The sequence below is a fragment of the Larimichthys crocea genome, chromosome III (assembly GCF_000972845.2).
Source record: "Larimichthys crocea isolate SSNF chromosome III, L_crocea_2.0, whole genome shotgun sequence".
Taxonomy (NCBI): Eukaryota; Metazoa; Chordata; class Actinopteri; family Sciaenidae; genus Larimichthys; species Larimichthys crocea.
Genome location: NC_040013.1, coordinates 50,262,191 through 50,280,876, shown reverse-complemented (window position 1 = coordinate 50,280,876; position 18,686 = coordinate 50,262,191). Strand labels below are relative to the sequence as shown.

Genomic DNA, 18,686 nt, shown 5'->3' with positions numbered 1-18,686 from the left:
ATTACTACTACTCTTGCTAATACGTCATCTGCATTTTTATTACCTTTTTTAACATACAATGTGTTTATATAATAAAAGGAATTCCTCAAACTATTAAGTGGCTATAACATAAACAGGATAATAAAGGCTTTGACATAGTTGCAAGAATTTTGTGCGTTGATTTAGGACTTAAAAAACTAATACCTGATGCCTGTCCATTGTATATAAGACATAGTTTGCTAAATAGCTTCCCCTTGGAAACAATATGCTGCTGAGGGTAATGTACTGTTATACTGTAGTTCCTGTTTGTTGTGGCATCAAATTACCAGGGACTAGAGGTTGCAGTAGAAAGCTGACCCTTAGAATCGATATGCATGTTTTGCTGATGAAGAATGATGGTCCTAATAAGGAACTGGGATCAAATCAAACTCCAGCTGAGCCTTTAAGAACTGCACGTCACTTTCTATGTTTATGTTTTTCTATGTTCAGTGCAATTCTGGAGTTACTCATAGAACGTTACAGAGCCCTGAATACATACTAGGTGTAAGGAAGGTAGAATAATATTATTATAACAAACCAATATAAAGTCAGTTCTTTCACAGGCGTGGTTCACATCATTGATTTATACTTATGCCATGTTGGATATTTTCATCCTGGAAGAGATCACTCTCTCCAAGATAGTAATGTTTAAATATAGACTAAATGTCACTCAGAATAACTTTGTATTGATTTGCAGAGACCCATTCCTCTAAGTAAAGTAAACATCTGATTATACACTAATGAAAACATAGTTATGCATGTTATATTCCATTTCTACTATATTCTGTAAACAGAGCCCCCTAAAAGACCCTTTGGTACCCATTGGTACTGAAAGTATTCGAGCCCCTTTACTCATTTTTTCACATTTTGTTATGTTTCAGCCTTATGATACAATCTTCAAAATAACATTTCGCCGGTGATGTCCAGGCTCTGGCTTGTAGAGAAGGCTTGTAAGAAGCACGTTTCCATACACAGGTGTTGGCTTGACTTGACCCAGTCTGACTCAGCCCGTCAGCTCAGCACGTCATATGGTTTTGCATCTTAATGACAACAATGCTGCCTGCTTGACAATGTGTCAACTGATGACAGGCTTTTTTTTTTTTTTTTTTGAGCTGACGATGTTTAAAACAAACTCCCTCTTTAGTGCTGTTCATTATTATTATTGTATTGTGTAACAAGTGTTAGTGGACAGCCACTTATTATTTATTATTATTATTTCCAGGCTGTTATAACTATTTTTCTTGGCATCTACCACTTATTGCTCAAGAAACAAGACATGTCACACCACAACAAAGTGTAGGAATGTCTCAAAGATGATTAAGAGAAATCTGAGTCACCTGAGCTAAATTTCAAGTTTCTTGATGCAAATGTCTGAATACTTTCTGAATGCTCTTTTCAAATATCACGTGTCTATTTATGACCTAACCCCAGTTCTACAGGGGTGAAAACAGCTATATGTGGAGACGCCTAGAAGCTCTCTCCCAGATCAATATACTGTCACACTGAGCCACCTGGTGGCAGTGTTAGCTTTTTCATTTAGCATTGTCTAACTGAAGAGAAGAGCATACATGTTCAGATTATTTTTCCATAAAACAAATGAAAACCTTTACACCACCTTTTGCAAAATAGTAAATAAAATTATATTTTACAATGTGTTTGTGATAGACTGACTAAGGTGCAGGTGAAGGGTGAGTTTTGAGAGGTATACTTCAGATGGGGATAGTGGTATGACGTGGCTCAAGTGGCCGCAACTAAAGGGAGACACACCAAAGAATATGTTATTAAATCAAACTGATCTAAATCACCAAACATAGTATGTGTGTAATATATATATATATATATATATATATATATATATATATATATATATATCTATATATATATCTATATCTATATATATTATATATATATATATCTATTATATATATATATATCATATATATATTCCCTTCATGTCCTCTTTCACTGCATCCATAAACCTCCTCTTTGGTCTTCCTCTAGGCCTCCTGTCTGGCAGTTCAAAACTCAGCATCCTTCTACCAATATATTCACTATCTCTCCTCTGGACATGTCCGAACCGTCTCAGAGTCTGGCCTCTCTGGCTTATCTCCAAAACCTCTAACATGTGCTTTCCCTCTGATGTACTCATTCCTGATCTATCCACTTTGGTCACTCCCAAGAGAACCTCAGCATCTTCACTCTCTGCTACCTCCAGCTCTGCCTCCTGTCTTTTCCTCAGTGGCACTGTCTCTAGACCAAACAACATCGCTGGTCTCACCACAGTTTTGTACACCTTACTTTCATTTTAGCTGAAACTCTTCTATTACACATCACACCTGACACTTTTCTCCACCCGTTCCAACCTGCCTGCACACGCTTCTTCACCTCTTTTCCACACTCTCCATTGCTCTGGACTGTTGCCCTAAATACTTAAAATCCTCCACCTTCTTTATCTCTTCTCCCTGTAACTCAGTCTTCCACTTGCGTCCCTCTCATTCACACACATGTACTCAGTCTTTCTGCGGCTAACCTTCATTCCTCTCCTTTCCAGGGCAAACCTCCACCTCTCTAGCTTCTCCTCACCTGTTCCCTGCTCTCACCTACAGATCACAATGTCATCTGCAAACATCATAGTCCATGGATATTCCTGTCTAACCTCGTCTGTCAGCCTGTCCAGCACCATAGCGAACAACAGAAGGGGCTCAGAGCTGATCCCTGATGCAGTCCAGTCCACCTCCACCTTGAACTCCTCTGTCACACCTACAGCACACCTCATCACTGTCTTACAGCCCTCATACATGTCCTGCACCGCTCTAACATACTTCTCTGTCACTCCAGACTTCCTCATACAATACCACAGTTCCTCTCTGGGCACCCTGTCACAAGCTTTCTCCAGATCTACAAAGACACAGTGCAGCTCCCTCTGACCTTCTCTGTACTTCTCTATCAACATCCTCAAAGCAAATACTGCATCGTGTAGTATTTTTTTGGCATTAAACTTAGCTGCTCACAAATGCTCACTTTTGCTCTTAGTCTAGCTTCAACTACTCTTTCCCATAACTTCATTGTATGGCTCACTCAGCTTTATTTCTCTGTAGTTTGCCACAACTCTGCACATCTCCCTTGTTCTTAAAAATGGGCACCATCACACTTATCCTCCATTCCTCTGGCATCTTCTCACTATCTAAGATCCTGCTGAACAACCCTGTCCACTCTTCATCCTCTTCAATGCCCTCCTTACTTCATCCTTACTAATCTTTGCTACTTCCTGGTCCACAACAGTCACCTCTTCTGCTCTTTGTTCTCTCTCATTTTCCTCATTCATCAGCTCTTCAAAGTACTCTTTCCATCTTCCCATAAACACTATGGCACCTGTCCGTACACTTCCATCCCTATCCTTAATCACCCTAGCCTGCTGCACGTCCTTCCCACTCTATCTCTCTGCCTTGCCAACCTGTATAGATCAGTCTCTTCCTCCTTACTGTCCAACCTAGCATACAAGTCATCGTAAGCTCCTTGTTTGGCCTTTGCCACTTCAACTCCCACCTTATGCTGCATCTCCCTGTACTCCTGTCTACTCTCTTCAGTCCTCTCAGTGTCCCACTTCTTCTTAGCTAACCTCTTTCTCCGTACACACTCCTTCACCTCCTCATTCCACCACCAAGTCTCCTTATCTACTTTCCTTCCAGATGACACACCATGTACACTCCTACCTGTCTCCCTGATCACATTAGCTGTAGTTGTCCAGTCGTTTGGAAGCACCTCCTGACCACCCAGAGCCTGTCTCAACTCCTTCCTAAAAGTCATGCAACACTCTTCCTTTTTCAGGAGTTGAGCCTGTCTCAACTCCTTCCTAAAAGTCATGCAACACTCTTCCTTTTTCAGCTTGTACCATTTCATCCTCTGCTCTGCCTTTGCCCTCTTCATCTTCCTCATCACCAGTGTCATCATACACACCACCATCCTATGCTGTCTGGCTACACTCTCACCTACCACCACTTTGCAGTCACTGATCTCCTTCAGATTACACCGTCTACACAAGATGTAGTCTACCTGTGTGCTCCTACCTCCACTCTTATAGGTCATCCTATGTTCCTGCCTCTTCTGAAAGAAAGTATTCACTACAGCCATTTCCATCCTTTTTGCAAAATCAACCACCATCTGTCCTTCTGCGTTCCTCTCCTGGATACCAAACCTGCCCATCACCTCCTCATCATCTCTGTTGTAAAGTCTGCACCAGTGACAACTCTCTCACTTCTAGGGATGCTCTGCATCACTTCATTAAGGTCCAACCAGAATTTCTCCTTCTCCTCCAGCTCACATCCCACCTGTGGAGCATACCCACTAACAACATTGAACATCACACCTCTAGCTTCAGACTCATCACTCTCTCTGACACTCTTTTTACCTCCAGTACACTCCTAACAAACTCCTCCTTCAAGATAACTCCTACTCCATTTCTCTTCCTATCTACACCATGATAGAATAACTTGAACCCTGCTCCTAAGCTTCTAGCCTTGCTACCTTTCCACCTGGTCTCCTGGACACACAGTATGTCTACTTCCCTCCTTTGCATCATGTCAACCAACTCTCTACCTTTTCCTGTCATAGTCCCAACATTCAAAGTCCCTACTCTCAGTCCTAGACTCATCGCAGACAGGAATATAGCAGATAACATTTTGTAATTTACCTAACTTTGCATTTGGTGGAATCCAGTGCAAATCTGTCCACTGTGTAACATTAATCCAGGACACAAACAAATCAGGTCATGTTGGTGTAGAAAATCATTATTATTACCAACAATTACTAATGTGCATATCTGTCTATTCCTGTGCAGATCCCAGTGGCTCCCCAGCGTGTGACAAGTGCCTTCCCCGGTACAAAGGCCCACAGTGTGATCAGTGCAGTGCCGGCTTCTACAAAGCATCTGGGGTTTGTGTTCCATGTGAATGCAATGGGAATGCAGACCCTCAAGGTCCCACCGAGCTCTGTCAACCTGACACTGGCCACTGCCTCCGCTGCAACAACAAAACTACCGGGCCTCAGTGCCAGCTCTGTGCTCCAGGCTTCATCGGTGACGCCAGAGCACATAACTGCACCCGTCCAAGTATGGCCAAACCACATTTAATTTGTCAAACAAATGATTCCACTAGATGCTTAATGTGACTGCATTTTCATTTCCCTTTTGAAGAAATAGAACTGGCTAAAGATTACATTTGCATACTACATACAGATTCTAACGGTTGTTTCAGTAATACATTCAGACAAATTGAGAGTGAGGTGTTTTTTGAGCTACTAAGAAAGCTTCTGCTTCTTCTTCTGCTGCTAAGTACAGAGCCAGAGTGGCCATAGAGAGAAAAATATATGTTCAGGGCACATTTTACTGCATGGAGCATTTGAAATACTGAAAATGCTATTGCACACGTACAAGATGAAATCGTTCCTACTTATTGATTAATTTGTGGCCACAAGACACTTGATCCCACATTTGGTTAATTCATGTGGACAAGATAAGTGATACAGAGAACCTGCACTACAAACCTGACTTTCTTCTAAGTTGTGTGTTCCATATTGGTTCTTTTTGGTGAAAATGTAAGTAATGCTTTATGACATTCAGGTAATACAGTATGACTGCAGTCTGACAAGTGTTGACTTGGGGTATTATGTGGGATTGTGATGGGGGTTGTAATGTAAATGATACAGTAAATATCGGGAAATGGTGAATGTACACACTTCAAAATCACAGGATTAATTATGAAAATCTATCCACATTGATGAGCTGCCAAATTCCCCCACTATAAGACAAACCTGACATCAGTTCATCAACAACATGAACCTACGTTAAATACTCGGGCTGTCACACAGAGCTGTAAAAACCTTGTATAGAAACATTGGGCAGGGGGTTGGTACACGCAGATTGGGACATGCTGTCAATGCCAAGTTAAGGTTGATTTTTATAGTTTAGTCCTAATTGTCAATGTACAGTTGGTGCATGTGGTAGCTCACTGCATCCACATGTAAGAATATCTAGTGCTGAAAACATACCTGGCATAATACATACATACATGTAAATACATGAAACAGGTGCATTTCATACTTCAGGGAGAAAGTCTGTAGTGCTGGCTCTCTACCTCATGTAAATCAAAATGTTGGAATTAATTTTATGTTGCATGCAGACAATAATATTTTGTGCACTCAGTATATATTCATGTGTATCTGCACTAAGAGGTACTAGGTCACTAGTTTTAAGACAGCAGTCTGTTACTTGTTCAGTATTGCAAGGCCTTCATTGCATTGTCTTCTCACAATAGTGAATGTACCGATGTTGGGGTAAAAAATCTTTAAATGTTAACTAACATTTCAATGCTTTTCTCTCCTCAGCACCACGGCTCATTCCCATACCAGCGAATACAACCACAACAGAGGTCCCTACACCGAGTACATCCTCCCCCTCCATGCCCACTACCAGCACCACTTTGACATCTGCCACAACAAGAGGCGTCCTAGTTGCCACGTCCAGCAGCAACATGAGTACCACACTGAGTACAGCAGCCACCACCCAGGCCCTGTTGACCAGCCTGAGCAGCCCCACTGACAACACCACAGCAGCCCTGACGGAAGTCTCCTGGACGCAGTTCAACATCATCATCCTGGCCGTAATTATTCTAGTGGTGTTGCTGCTGCTGGGCTTTGTGGGAGGCGTGTATACCTACCGGGAGTATCAGAACCGTAAGCTCAATGCCCCCTTCTGGACCATCGAACTGAAAGAGGACAACATCAGCTTCAGCAGTTACCACGACAGCATTCCCAATGCTGACGTGTCAGGCCTGCTGGAGGACGAGGCCAATGAGGTGGCACCCAACGGCCAGTTGGCACTCACTACGCAGGGCAACTGCTACAAGGCTTAGCGATCCATCCATCCACAGACTGGGCACCTAGATTTACAGATGACACAAAGCTGCTGGAAAGTACCAAATCCAAAGCTCCTTCATGTATAACCGCTTGTTGTTACACTGCTGGTCTGCGGCAGTTCACAACACTTGGAAAACTGACAGTGAGATCAAGCAGATGTGATCAAAGATATGGAAAAAAGGCGTTTCCACTTGAAACATTTTCCCTTTTTTTATATGATTTTGTTTGGAATCTGCGATTGAAAATGGGTCCAAAGAAAGTGTTTTGTTTGAGTTATTCCTGCAGAGGGCGCTGTTGTGGAGATGATGTAATGTAATTGGCATGCCGTTAAACAGGTGCACACACCTGTTTGCTGACGCAATGATCCTGACACTGGTTAGAGGACCTGCAGGAGTTTAGCATTTCAGATATTTTTAAAATGGACTTCTGACTGTTTAAGTTATAACTCGATCACTTGAACAGTGATCTTAAACTGAGACAATGATTGTTATTTAATTCATTTTTATTTATTGGTTGATGTTTCATTCTCGGGAGAAATGCTGCACATGTATGATGTGTTTATTCATGGTGTTTTATCTTATGTGCTGTTGAATGGTAATTTGAATTGGCCAGTATGTTTTCTTGTATAGTTTGTGTTTTGGAGAGAGTCATAAGGGAAGGTGAAAGCACAAGAATTTTAATAACCTCATCTTTTGTTTATAGCTTCCTGTTTCTTGTTAAAGCGTGCCAGCTCACCTACCTAAGAGGAGTGTTTCTTTTGAAAAGAAATTTCAACTACTGTTTATTAACTCTCACCACTTGACACTATTCTGGGGCAGTGAATCATACTAGGCTTGCATAAGCACCATAAACTATTTTGATCTTATCTGCTCTTTGCTGCCTACCTCAGCAGAAGTTGAACAAACTATTTAAAAAAGGTTTCACGTTCTTGTAAAGGATGGGCTCGGTAACTTAGATGTTATCAAAACATAAACGGTTCGCTAGTATTGATACTGTCGTGGAGTGAAACCAGCCCACATATAATTGATGTGCTTCAAAGCTTCACACCTGATCCTCAACACTGATCCCATGTTTTCTGTGTTGTTTAGGCTATCATTGGTTGGGTGCACTTCATTTTACCACGGTGAATGAGTAAAGCTAATTATGGAACTAACTCCTCAGGTACTGGCTCTTTCCCTAATGTGATCACTGTAAATATGATTATTGTACAGATGAATGTGAATAGTAGCACTATTATTGTACAGGTAGAATACTGTGTGTACACTGTCACTCAACAAGCTCCCAACTTTTCACTCTCCAGGGTGTGATGTTGCAGTCAGCCCGCTGCTTTTTGTATTTTTATTTCTTATTCTCAGTGGACTTTGCCATATACACAGCTGCAGGACTAAAAATGCACCACCCAGAACTCAAAACAAAGAATAAAATGTAAATAATACCCCCAAAGTCAGAGCTCAACTCTCAAATAAAAATGGGTTTAACTGCTGTCTTTGTGTTTCTCACATGCCTTTTTGATTTAAGTCACTGTCACAGTGTAAAGATCCCCTCTAGAGGTTTATACAAGATCTGTTCATTATTCTGCCTCCCCTACACTGAATCCCAACTTCACCCATGGTGACTCTCTCCTGTTTACACTTACCAGAGGGTTAGGGTTAGTGACTGATGTTAGCATTTTATTAAACTTGACAGCTGATAAGAGAGATCGGGCAGACTTTAGTTGTATTACAGATATCTCCTATCTCTAGAGTAAGTTGATCTTCTAGCTATCTTCTATGTTTATACAGGATGTTGTGATGTCTTTAGACTGTTAATGTGTTGCTACTTTGTATACTTTAACCAGTTGATGGCATTTATCAGCATAATCTTGTAAAATATATAACGAAAGCCTGTGTGCCTGTCACTGTGCGTTGGATTATGCCAAACAAGTTAAACTAACAGTGCATCACGGGAAGTCCCTCTGCAGTCTAGTTCTATAGCAGCACCTATGAGCTTTGTAGGTAGGCAGAAGGATTTTTAAATTCTATTACTGATTTAACAAGTAGCCAGTGCAGAGAAGCCAAAATGGGAGAGATGTGATCTCTGATCTTGGTTCCTATCAGAACATGTGCAGCAATGGTTGACTCATTCTGATTCATTCTGAATCAACCACAGAGTATTAAGGGACTTATTGGAGCAGCCTGATAACAAATGTTTTTCTGCGTCCACTTAAGACACGATGCATCTGATTTTTGCGATGTTACAAAGGTGCAGTCCTTGACGTTTATTTTACATGTACAAACTGAGATAATCTGATAAATAGGATGTAAAACACTTTAGTCCAGTTCAATTTATGCCAATCATGTCAAGCCTAATAGGATGCGATGTCAACAGAACTAAGATCTCACAATACAAGTACAGAGACTTTTATCTGATGCAAGTAGTAGATATTTTGTAATTTTCACTAGTGCTATGATGCACTCTGACTGACTGAAAACCCTCAAATAAACTGTTCTTATGGAGAAAGTGAGAACTGATTGGCTACAGCTTTCTCAAGTATCTTAGAGAGAAAGGGAAGGTTGATAAGAGGTTTGATTACAGCTACTTGTACACAGAAGACAGATTAGTCATGTCTAATAAAGAAGGGTTAACTAGAGGTAAAACATCCCTGAGCAGCCTGGTTGGGATGGGGTCTAACACTACTGAAGCCTATAGGAATACATGGCTGCAGTGCTGAAACATGGCATTATTCTTATTTCCTCTGTTAATGATGAATCATTTCTATGCCTTCTGCTGGTTAAACCATGTCACTAACTTCCTTTTGTACGTTCCTTTTTTAGAGGTGCAGTAGAGTTAAGTGCTGTTCCAGTGAGCCTGCAGCATTATGAACAAGATGATCTATTTGGGAAGGGCTAAAGGTAGCAGGTTCCCCTGTCTGATACTATCAGAGACTGTAGTGTCTGCCTTTTAGTCCAGTAATAAGAATTCAAAGGTTATTAAGTAATAAAGATAAAAGAGGACTCTGACAAGAGGGTTGTTTAATCTTTCTTTTTTTTTCTTTCAATCCCAGAAGAATGCAACATTTTCACTCTGACAGGTGTGTAGACAGTCATCCCTAACCCTGACGAGGCCCCTCAATATACAGCCTCATGTACCTCATTCTCTGACATCATCGCATGTCTTTGTAAAATAAATGGTTAAATATTACAGGTACAGGACGTAATAAAACAATTGTGCCTTTAATTTTTCCGACCCTTCCACTCAAAGAGTTTAAGTCCGCCCATTGGTTTGGTATTTTTTGGGTGGGCAGATGTGCTATTAGAGCTAAATCCAGATCAAAACTCTTTTATGTGGATTCAGTTGACCATAGTATGTCTCATGCTGAAGATGAGACGTTAGTGGCTGATAGAAAACTCATCCTATAAAGAGGAAGTGGTTGTCCGAAACTCCTTTAAATCGAGACTCCCTGGCACTGCGGTGTTTTTTAAACGTGGGCGACAGCGCGCTGATAAATAGAGATGTCGGATGGCAGGCAGTGGTTGATCCGCGAATGGGAAAACAGCGACATGGAGATGGCAGATTTACAACGAAACACTTTGATTCGATTTCTCCACGAGAAGGAGGCTCGACTGCAGCGAATGTGCCACTTTGTGGCCGTGGGGATCGTTCTGCTGATTTCCGCGGCTTTGGCTTTAATGATCATGGATGTGTACGGGCGGAGAGTCGACACACATCCAGACATGCAGGTAACGTTTACACACCCGTAATCCTTCCGTTAACAGGGCTGTCGTTTTGTTGTGACATATATATTATTGTTTTGAAATGACTGAAAAAAGTCTTATGTCCAGCACGTATGCTGGACATTAGACTTGACTGGAAGTGCAGGTTTATGTGACTAACGTCAATCAGCTGGTGGACACGCTTTTCTCTACGTGAAAAAAAGATACGTTACAATACTGTGAGATTGTTGAAGTGTGGTAAACAGGTGGGAGTTGCGTTAGTGTTTGCTTAATGTAAAGGCGGACGCGCTTTTTCACGCGCGTTGACGCACACACAGGTAACAACATGCAGCACACACACCGCACAGCAGCATGTGCTGTTACCAGAGAAAACAGCTGCTTTTTGGGGAAAACCCACGTTCTTTTTTTATTAATTATGGATTGACAGCTCAAAGAAAACGAAACCATCTTTGAATTTGTTTGCTTCGTTGCTTAGTAACTCGACGCCTTTTTCCTCATGCAGTTTCCACGCTAAGCTGCCATTCTGGCTCACAAATCAAAATCTGTTACTTTGCTTTGGCTGAGATTTAGTTATTTCCTGTGCTATCAATAGTCAAAAGACAATAGTCTAACTAGAGGGAAATACATCAGTTGGGCTGTTATATTTCCTCAATAACTCAGTGGAAACGTTGTGAGGATCATCATTCATCATCTCCATTCAGCTGGACAAACTCAGTTTAATGATTGATTATTGTTTTCCCACCAACAGAGAAATATGTGAAGTAAGTGTTAGCTATGTACATGTACATGATGTTGTCATTCACATCCTTAACTATGTTGTTCTCATAATCTTACATAAATATTGTTCTGCAACGGCAATGTGGTTACACCAAACGATCTAGTAGCAATATCTAGCAATATTGTAATGTAGTAATTGTATTTTAACTGTGTACCATTTTGTACCAGTTTTATTTTATTCAAGTGAAACATTTCATCACTTTTGTGAAATTATAATGTGTTGCTACATTCATTGTTCTTTTTGTCTGTGTTCTTTTTAAATGTCTTTTTTCATTATGTGAGTTCTAAAAATGTTACTAACACTGCTGTCTTTGTTTTCTTACAGCCCACACCCCAGGCTATCAGGAATTCAACAGGTAAATATCTAGTTCAGTAATCTGCTGACATTCAAAGTTTTCTTGATTTCTGGCCAAAAATTTGAAATTTGAATTTCTTTTCAGACACCAGACATGAAGAGCAGCGACTTAATCACTTGGGGTATCCAATGGCCATGCTAACAGGTAAGACAATCTTAACTTAAAAGACTTAAAGATCTTGTCATGGGATATGCTACACTACAGGCTGCAATAGTAACCAGTGAGTCATCTTAGTGTGCAGTCATTTTCAGTAATGCAATGAATCACAGTTGGTAACAGAAGAAATGCACTCAGCATACTTCTGATGACAAGTCAGTGGTGTAGACATCTAGACAGCCTACCAACGCAGTTGTGTTCAGCTTTTAGTAACAAGTTGTAGCAGCTTTACTTAAATATGTGACATAATTCATGTCATGTAGAAATGATACAGAGGCAGAAACATTCATAACCTTTGCCTTTCTGCTCTCATTCTCAGCTCCTCGCTTTTACAATTATGAGGACTATCTCGAATGGGAGAATGAGATTGGACATGCCTTCTGTCATGGAGGTTTCAGCTACGCCAACAGGAGCCTAGTGGTCCCCAGAAAGGGCATGTACAGAGTCTTCCTGCAGATCACCTATGAGGGAAAGGCCCAGGAGTGTCCCAGTGATAACCAGCTGAAACTCAGTAATATGGTATTTCATTTTCAGGATGCTTACACTATGGATGTGTCTCTCCTGTCATCAGCCGACACAGTGAGTTGCGATATGGAGGGGTGGACTAAATCACTCTATACGTCTGGCTTGTTTTATCTGGAGGCTAACAGCAGACTACGTGTGCGATCATCATACCCCGCACTTATCGTTAAGACAGAACATCAGGTGTTCTTCGGAGCTGAATTTGTGCCTCAGTAATGTGATCTGACAGTGATCACCTAAATCTAACTTTGCAGTTATTTGCACCTTCAAGTCAAATGAAATTCATAGCAAGAGAGCAGTATAGCTTTATGGTTTCCTTTTACTCTTATTACTAATGCAAACTTTAAACCCACTGATGAATTGAGATGAAATGAAACAGGAAGCTAGAAGTACCTGTTTGAATGCAGGTTTGCTTTATCTCAGTGAAGTTGTAAGCTGCATTGTTTTTAATTTAGTAATAAATGCTCTCTGAGCATATCGCTGCCTACCAATGATTCAACAATCATACACTATTCTATAGAGCATGTATATTTTCCTAAGAACATCTCTAAAATTTGTAACTCCACAGCCTTTTGGCAGAACTGTAGTAAATATATCTGATAACTTATTTTATGCTTGGAATAAGAATAAGCGTTTTGTTATGATCTTTAGTGCATAAACAAGTTGATTATAAACTATAATTTATAAATAAACTATAATTTTCCAACCTCTCATAAGTGAGGATTTTTCATCACCGTTAGTGGATCTTTTTTTTTTTGTGATTTAGACTGTTGTTCGAGCTAAACAATCTGAACCTTGGTCTCTGAAACTAGTGATGCGCTTCTGTCATTTTACAGATATTTCATTAATCAATAATCAGATTGGCATTGTGTCCTGGCAATAGCACTAAGCTGAAAAGGTTTATTCCCTCAGGGGTAGCCTCAGAGATTTTTATTTTTATTTTAGGTTTACAAGTGACGAGTGGTATCACTGTATGATTAAGAGGGTGATCAAAAGCATTAGAACTCATTCTTTGGGAAACATGGACTTCCACTGCACAATTCCTTTTTTCAAGACATGGGAGATTTTTTGTCATTTGTGGAGCTGCACTTTTGTTTTGGACAGATATCTTGCTCTAAAATGTCTAAAATTCAGTACAACTATTGCTAGGACACCATCCTTTGATTTTACTTAAACACTATTTTATTGTAGCAAGCATGGTTAATTAAAACATAGTTTTTTTCCTGTATTTAAGTAAGCACACATCACCCCAGCCTGAAATGTTGTAAGACTAACAATAGATAGTTTTGTCTAAATCCCTTTGTATTCTAAGCACTACTATCTTTTGAAAGGACATCATAATATAGTGATGCAAGGTTGAAACAATAAACTCCTGTTCTTTTTTTGGCCAAACCCACAAATCATTTTTTACACGCGTATTATAGCTGTTACTGAAAATGGATAACAGTAGGTCAATCTGGTAATCGTTAGTCTTTCACAAAGATTACAAATGAGTAAATAACACGTCAGTAAGGAGATATCATTTGGAAACATGTACAAAGTTAGGTGGGCCATTACAGTAGTTACCATGGAACATCTTCATTAGACATGGATCGTGACAGGAGATAGGACAGAATGATAGGAATGATATTCAAAAAGTGACATAGTGATTGATGATGATTGGACAGAGATGGTGATGTAGAAATTTGCACTTTGTAACACCAGTATTAAGAGTATTATTAGAAGTCAAGTGATTGGTCATTTTAATTTAACATCATGTACATTTTATCCTACATGCTGAATGTAAAATTTTGTAGGACAGTATTGGTAGGTGTAGGACACAGCACAACAGTAACTTGAATAAGTAGTCCACATTTAGTGCACAACACCTGTGAATAGCAAGACTTAGTACATGATTTACAATTTATTTCCATAACAACTAATAGTAGTTAACCCTGCAGAGTTACTGGCAAATGATGACATATAAACCTGTGAGTGAAGTGGCCATGATGATATGTTTGTGATCTAGACATGTTGTGGTTTAAGTAATAAATGTAAATTGTGCAGGGCTACTTCAACCCCTGCTGAGTTTGGTTTGGCCTTTCCACCATAGACATGCTTTGAAGTAATGTTGCAAAATGTTGCAATTCTCTGTTCTGCTCATATAATCATATTTAAAACACGTGTGTCTATGTGAGTGGTGTGCAGTCAGTCTGTAGGTGTAAAAGTGTCAAACGGGGTATTGTTTCCGAGCCAGGAAAGGGCCGATCTGTAAAGCAAATTCATTGACATTACATTACACTTCTTTTGAAGCTTACCAGAATGTGGAAAGTACATGCAATGTGAAGAACACTTCCACCAGATCAGTTCTGTCTAATTGGCGATGGCTCAGTCAGACAGAAAACTGGCTGCACATATGACACCAGAGTCTTGAGGAATATCAGAATACTGTGCTGTCGATCTGTTGATGGATTACAGAGGGTTCAGTATACCACTGCTGTATTTAATTTTTAATTTTTCTCACAATGGGGCCACTGTAAGCTGATAAAAAATATATGGAAAGGATTTTCTCTATGTTATTTTTTACATGCAAGGTGCTGCATACAAGTATGCATATATGAGTATATGGGCCTATAGATCTGTTTGTTTTGTCATTGTTGTTGTTGTTGTGTTTTATGTAATTGTGCAATGTATTGCTTGCTGGGCACTCCGTACTCTGAACTGGTGGTATGCAAATTGATATTTTCCTACTTTGAAAGAAATTATCATTTTAATTTTAGAGTTTTTATATTTGTATGTGTTTCTAAAAGTTTAATAAAAAATAAAAAAAAAAAAAAACTAATGATAAAACATGAAATGTTTCCATCGTATTTATATATAATTCCTGCTGTATTTATATATTTAATGTTTCTCACAGTAGCTCACTTCTGGGATTTTGGTCAGCCCTCATGCCCTATAATAAAGGCGTGTACCAAACATTATTTTCATGTTTATTATCTCATCCTGCCAAACTCATCTTGGTTAACTGAGGGAAAATTTATTCTATTCTATTTGATCACACTGTTTCAACTACCTGGTTACAGCCATAATATTTACAGACGTAATGTTGTCATGTAATGTTGTTTCTTCTACACTGTTTGCATTATCTGAACAGATTGTTGGCAAGTAATGAACCGCTACTCATCAACATGAGTCATGCATGGGAATTTTTGCTCCACCTTTCTTGGATGCTGACCGCACAGCAATCATTTATGTAAACACACACAAGCAAACTGTACTGACTTAATTTGAACACCATTTGCAGAAATGCAGCCCAAAATTTACAAGAAACCTCCACCATCAGTCCAGAGCACCTGCTGTCATTTTATTAATTTTCTTATATGGCTTTTTGGCTCTAACTCTTCCATGAAGACCACTTTTGGCCATACTTCTCCGGACAGGGTGTATCTGGGTCCAGGGATGGACTGGCAATCTGGCATACCGTGCATTTGCCCGGTGGGCCGACGTGCTATTTGGGCCGACAAGTCCCGATATATATATTTAACGAGTAGATCACACACCCCGAACACACTCTTGGGCTTAGCGATGTCCCAGTCCGCCCATGCCTGGGCCCACTGGTTTCTGCCAGTTCTGAGCTGATGGCACTGCTAGACTTTGAGGTTTTGACAAGATTACAACCAAAAGAGGGCTTTGTCGCAATGATTGGGCTACCTTGCAATATATAAATGGATCCGAAATATTACATTAGGCTTTGGGGTTTGCAGTAATTCCAAGAGTGCAAAGTGAAACCAAAGTAATTCCAGTCATGCAGCCTATTTCCATGAATTGCACTTCTAGCTACAAATACTATATAAGTGTCACATGTTCTGAACCACAAAAATAGTTATTTTTGTTGTAACTGAGAATTGGTTTTATGCAAAAATAAAATAAATAAAAGATACTTCAAATGCAATAGTGATACATATTGAATTCCTGATTTGAGTTTTAAAAAATGAACTGGGTGTCAAGAAATGTGTTTTAAAACTCTGCGGCTTGAATGCAACAGACAGTGCTTGGTGGTGTCTCAGACTGAAGTCCAAACATCATACCAGCACACTACCTCTACCTTTCTTGTTCTGTCTGGGTGCAACACATGTATTATGAACTTGGCTGTTTAGAACTAAACAGTCCATTTAAAATAAATACTGAAAGTAAAAGAATATGTTTAAAGAAAAAAGGAAAAATGTATGAAAGAGTGGAATAATATTAAAGTGAATAAAAGCATTTGGAATGCGATAAACAAGGTCTGGTTAAAGCAAGTCAATAATATTAAAGCATTATGGGAAAAGTGTGTTATCACAGTTTACAACACGTAAAGATGGAATTAACCTTTTCAATAGAGAGTTTACTGGTAAGGTAGCATTAAGCATGAGTTTTGTCCCTTACTTTGACTACGTTTTTAAGGTGCTTTAAAAAAGGACAATTTACTACCAACATACAATTTCATCAAAAACCCAAACACCTGGTCAACTACCAACCAGTGTAGTACACGAAGATCACTTTCCCCCATATCCTGTGAATGTACTACTCAGCCTGAGTAAACAATTGAACAATGAGCAACAAAGAATGAGCTGTTGGAGTGAGTCCTATCACTGTTCATAGAACATTTAGTACTACTTACTACAACATACTTGATATTTCCTGTCTGCAGCTGAAGGATGTGGGTGTGTTTTGTGTTCCTCTTTAAAGTTAAGCTCTGAAGAGAATGGGCATTTATTATCAATTCATACAGCCCCTGGTGAAACTGTGCTCAACATCCACTTCCTCTGCATAATCCTCATGTGAGTAATACAATTACAGACTGTGTGTTTGTACACACAGTTACTGTAAATGTCTCTCAAATAATACTGTGACTAATCTTTCAACTTCCATACTCAGGGAATTTGAAAACCACATCTATGGTTCTATCCTTGAGTTAAAGTTAGCCCATGCCATACCAGACCACAGTGTGTGTGTTTTAACCAGCCAAGGTTGAATTTTCTCCAAATCTTTCAGATTTACACTCCAACTTTCAGCTTTTTATTTATAAAGGTCTCCCCAACGACTTAAGTCATCACCAAATTTACTCTTCTTCTTCTTCTTCTTCTTCTTCTTCTTCTTCTTCTTCTTCTATCCTCCTCCATCAAGGTCCTCTTCAGTCTTGTCTCCTCTGCCATTGTGTCCATAGATGCTGCTCGTCACTTGCACGACACCAGCTCTGCTCAACGTCTGCATTCCCCCGCGCTCCAGGCCTGAAAACCTCCTCTTCCCCATTGTCCACAACACCTGTGGTACAAACACTAACACTCCCCTGGAGATCACAGCCTGGGCAGACAGCAACAAATATATCAAAGTAAGCCAACATTATCTAACAGCAGCTATAGTTTTGCAGCAGTTTACTGTTCATCAGAAAACTCTGTAAACTCTCTTCTAGTGGATGAATCAGCAGCTTAAAACAAGCGCTTTCCCAGTCCCAATAAAGTGTTCATGCCTCTAGCATTTTAGAAGATGAATCTGTTGAATATTTAAGACAATTGACCAATGCATTTTTCAACATCCAGTACCCCACACACACAGCACCATCGTCACCATAGGATATTAAAGTAAAATAAGTAATATGTATTATTAATACATCCTAAATATGTTTACATACCCTTACAATGTGACGTTATTTTGAAGTCTAATGATGTAGATTTCAGCAAGTTGTGGTCGCTCTAGCTTTTTATATATATATTTGTTTACCTGATATTGACTATCTGTTCCTCCTACTCTTTTTGTGCAGTTACAAAGGGTTAGGAATGTGCTTGGTTTTGTATATCTGTTGCTATGGAAATGTGGGTGTGTCCAGCAGAAATCATTTTGCTTTGACCTTTTCTTCTCTGTAAATTCCTAGATTAACAGGCTGTATTTTAACCAGTTTGGTATCTGTGAGAGAAAGTTGTCCAGAGGGGAACTCTATCAAGATCTGTCATCATCAGCCTGTGTGTAATGTTCTCTGTAGCTCTAAAGGGAGCTTTTTCTTTTTAACCTAACTTAATTAAAGTAGAAAGAACTAATCTGTACAACAACAACAACAAAACAGAGAAACCACTATTCTATTCTAGTCTATTCATTCCAATCAGATAAGCAAGCCCCTGTCATGTCATGCTGTTTCTGTATAACTGCTTTATATCCAAGATGATTACAGCTGCTGTGCTCCTCAAAGGAGAAAGCTACAATCATTTCAGAGACACCT

The 18,686-nt window shown here is 39.6% G+C and overlaps 2 protein-coding genes across 3 annotated transcripts in view; both read left to right on the top strand.

Annotated features, from left to right (window-relative positions):
* Positions 1-8,413, top strand: part of si:ch211-158d24.2 (multiple epidermal growth factor-like domains protein 9) — a 31,492-nt gene extending 23,079 nt beyond the window's left edge. The window contains exons 5-6 of the mRNA XM_010749890.3: positions 4,856-5,125; positions 6,400-8,413. Of these exons, the coding sequence (XP_010748192.1) occupies positions 4,856-5,125; positions 6,400-6,926 (797 nt within the window). The 3' untranslated portion in view covers positions 6,927-8,413. The remainder of the gene's footprint in view (positions 1-4,855; positions 5,126-6,399) is intronic.
* A 1,789-nt stretch (positions 8,414-10,202) lies between these two features.
* Positions 10,203-18,686, top strand: part of LOC104934258 (lymphotoxin-alpha) — a 31,334-nt gene continuing 22,850 nt past the window's right edge. The window contains exons 1-5 of one of the 2 annotated variants that reach the window (XM_027278420.1): positions 10,203-10,649; positions 11,746-11,776; positions 11,861-11,920; positions 12,252-12,451; positions 17,640-17,804. In XM_027278420.1, coding sequence (XP_027134221.1) covers positions 10,422-10,649; positions 11,746-11,776; positions 11,861-11,920; positions 12,252-12,451; positions 17,640-17,804 — 684 coding nt within the window. In that variant the 5' untranslated portion in view covers positions 10,203-10,421. Of the gene's footprint in view, positions 10,650-11,745; positions 11,777-11,860; positions 11,921-12,251; positions 15,291-17,639; positions 17,805-18,686 lie in introns of those variants that run through there. The other variant, XM_010749889.3, reaches the window with a different exon arrangement.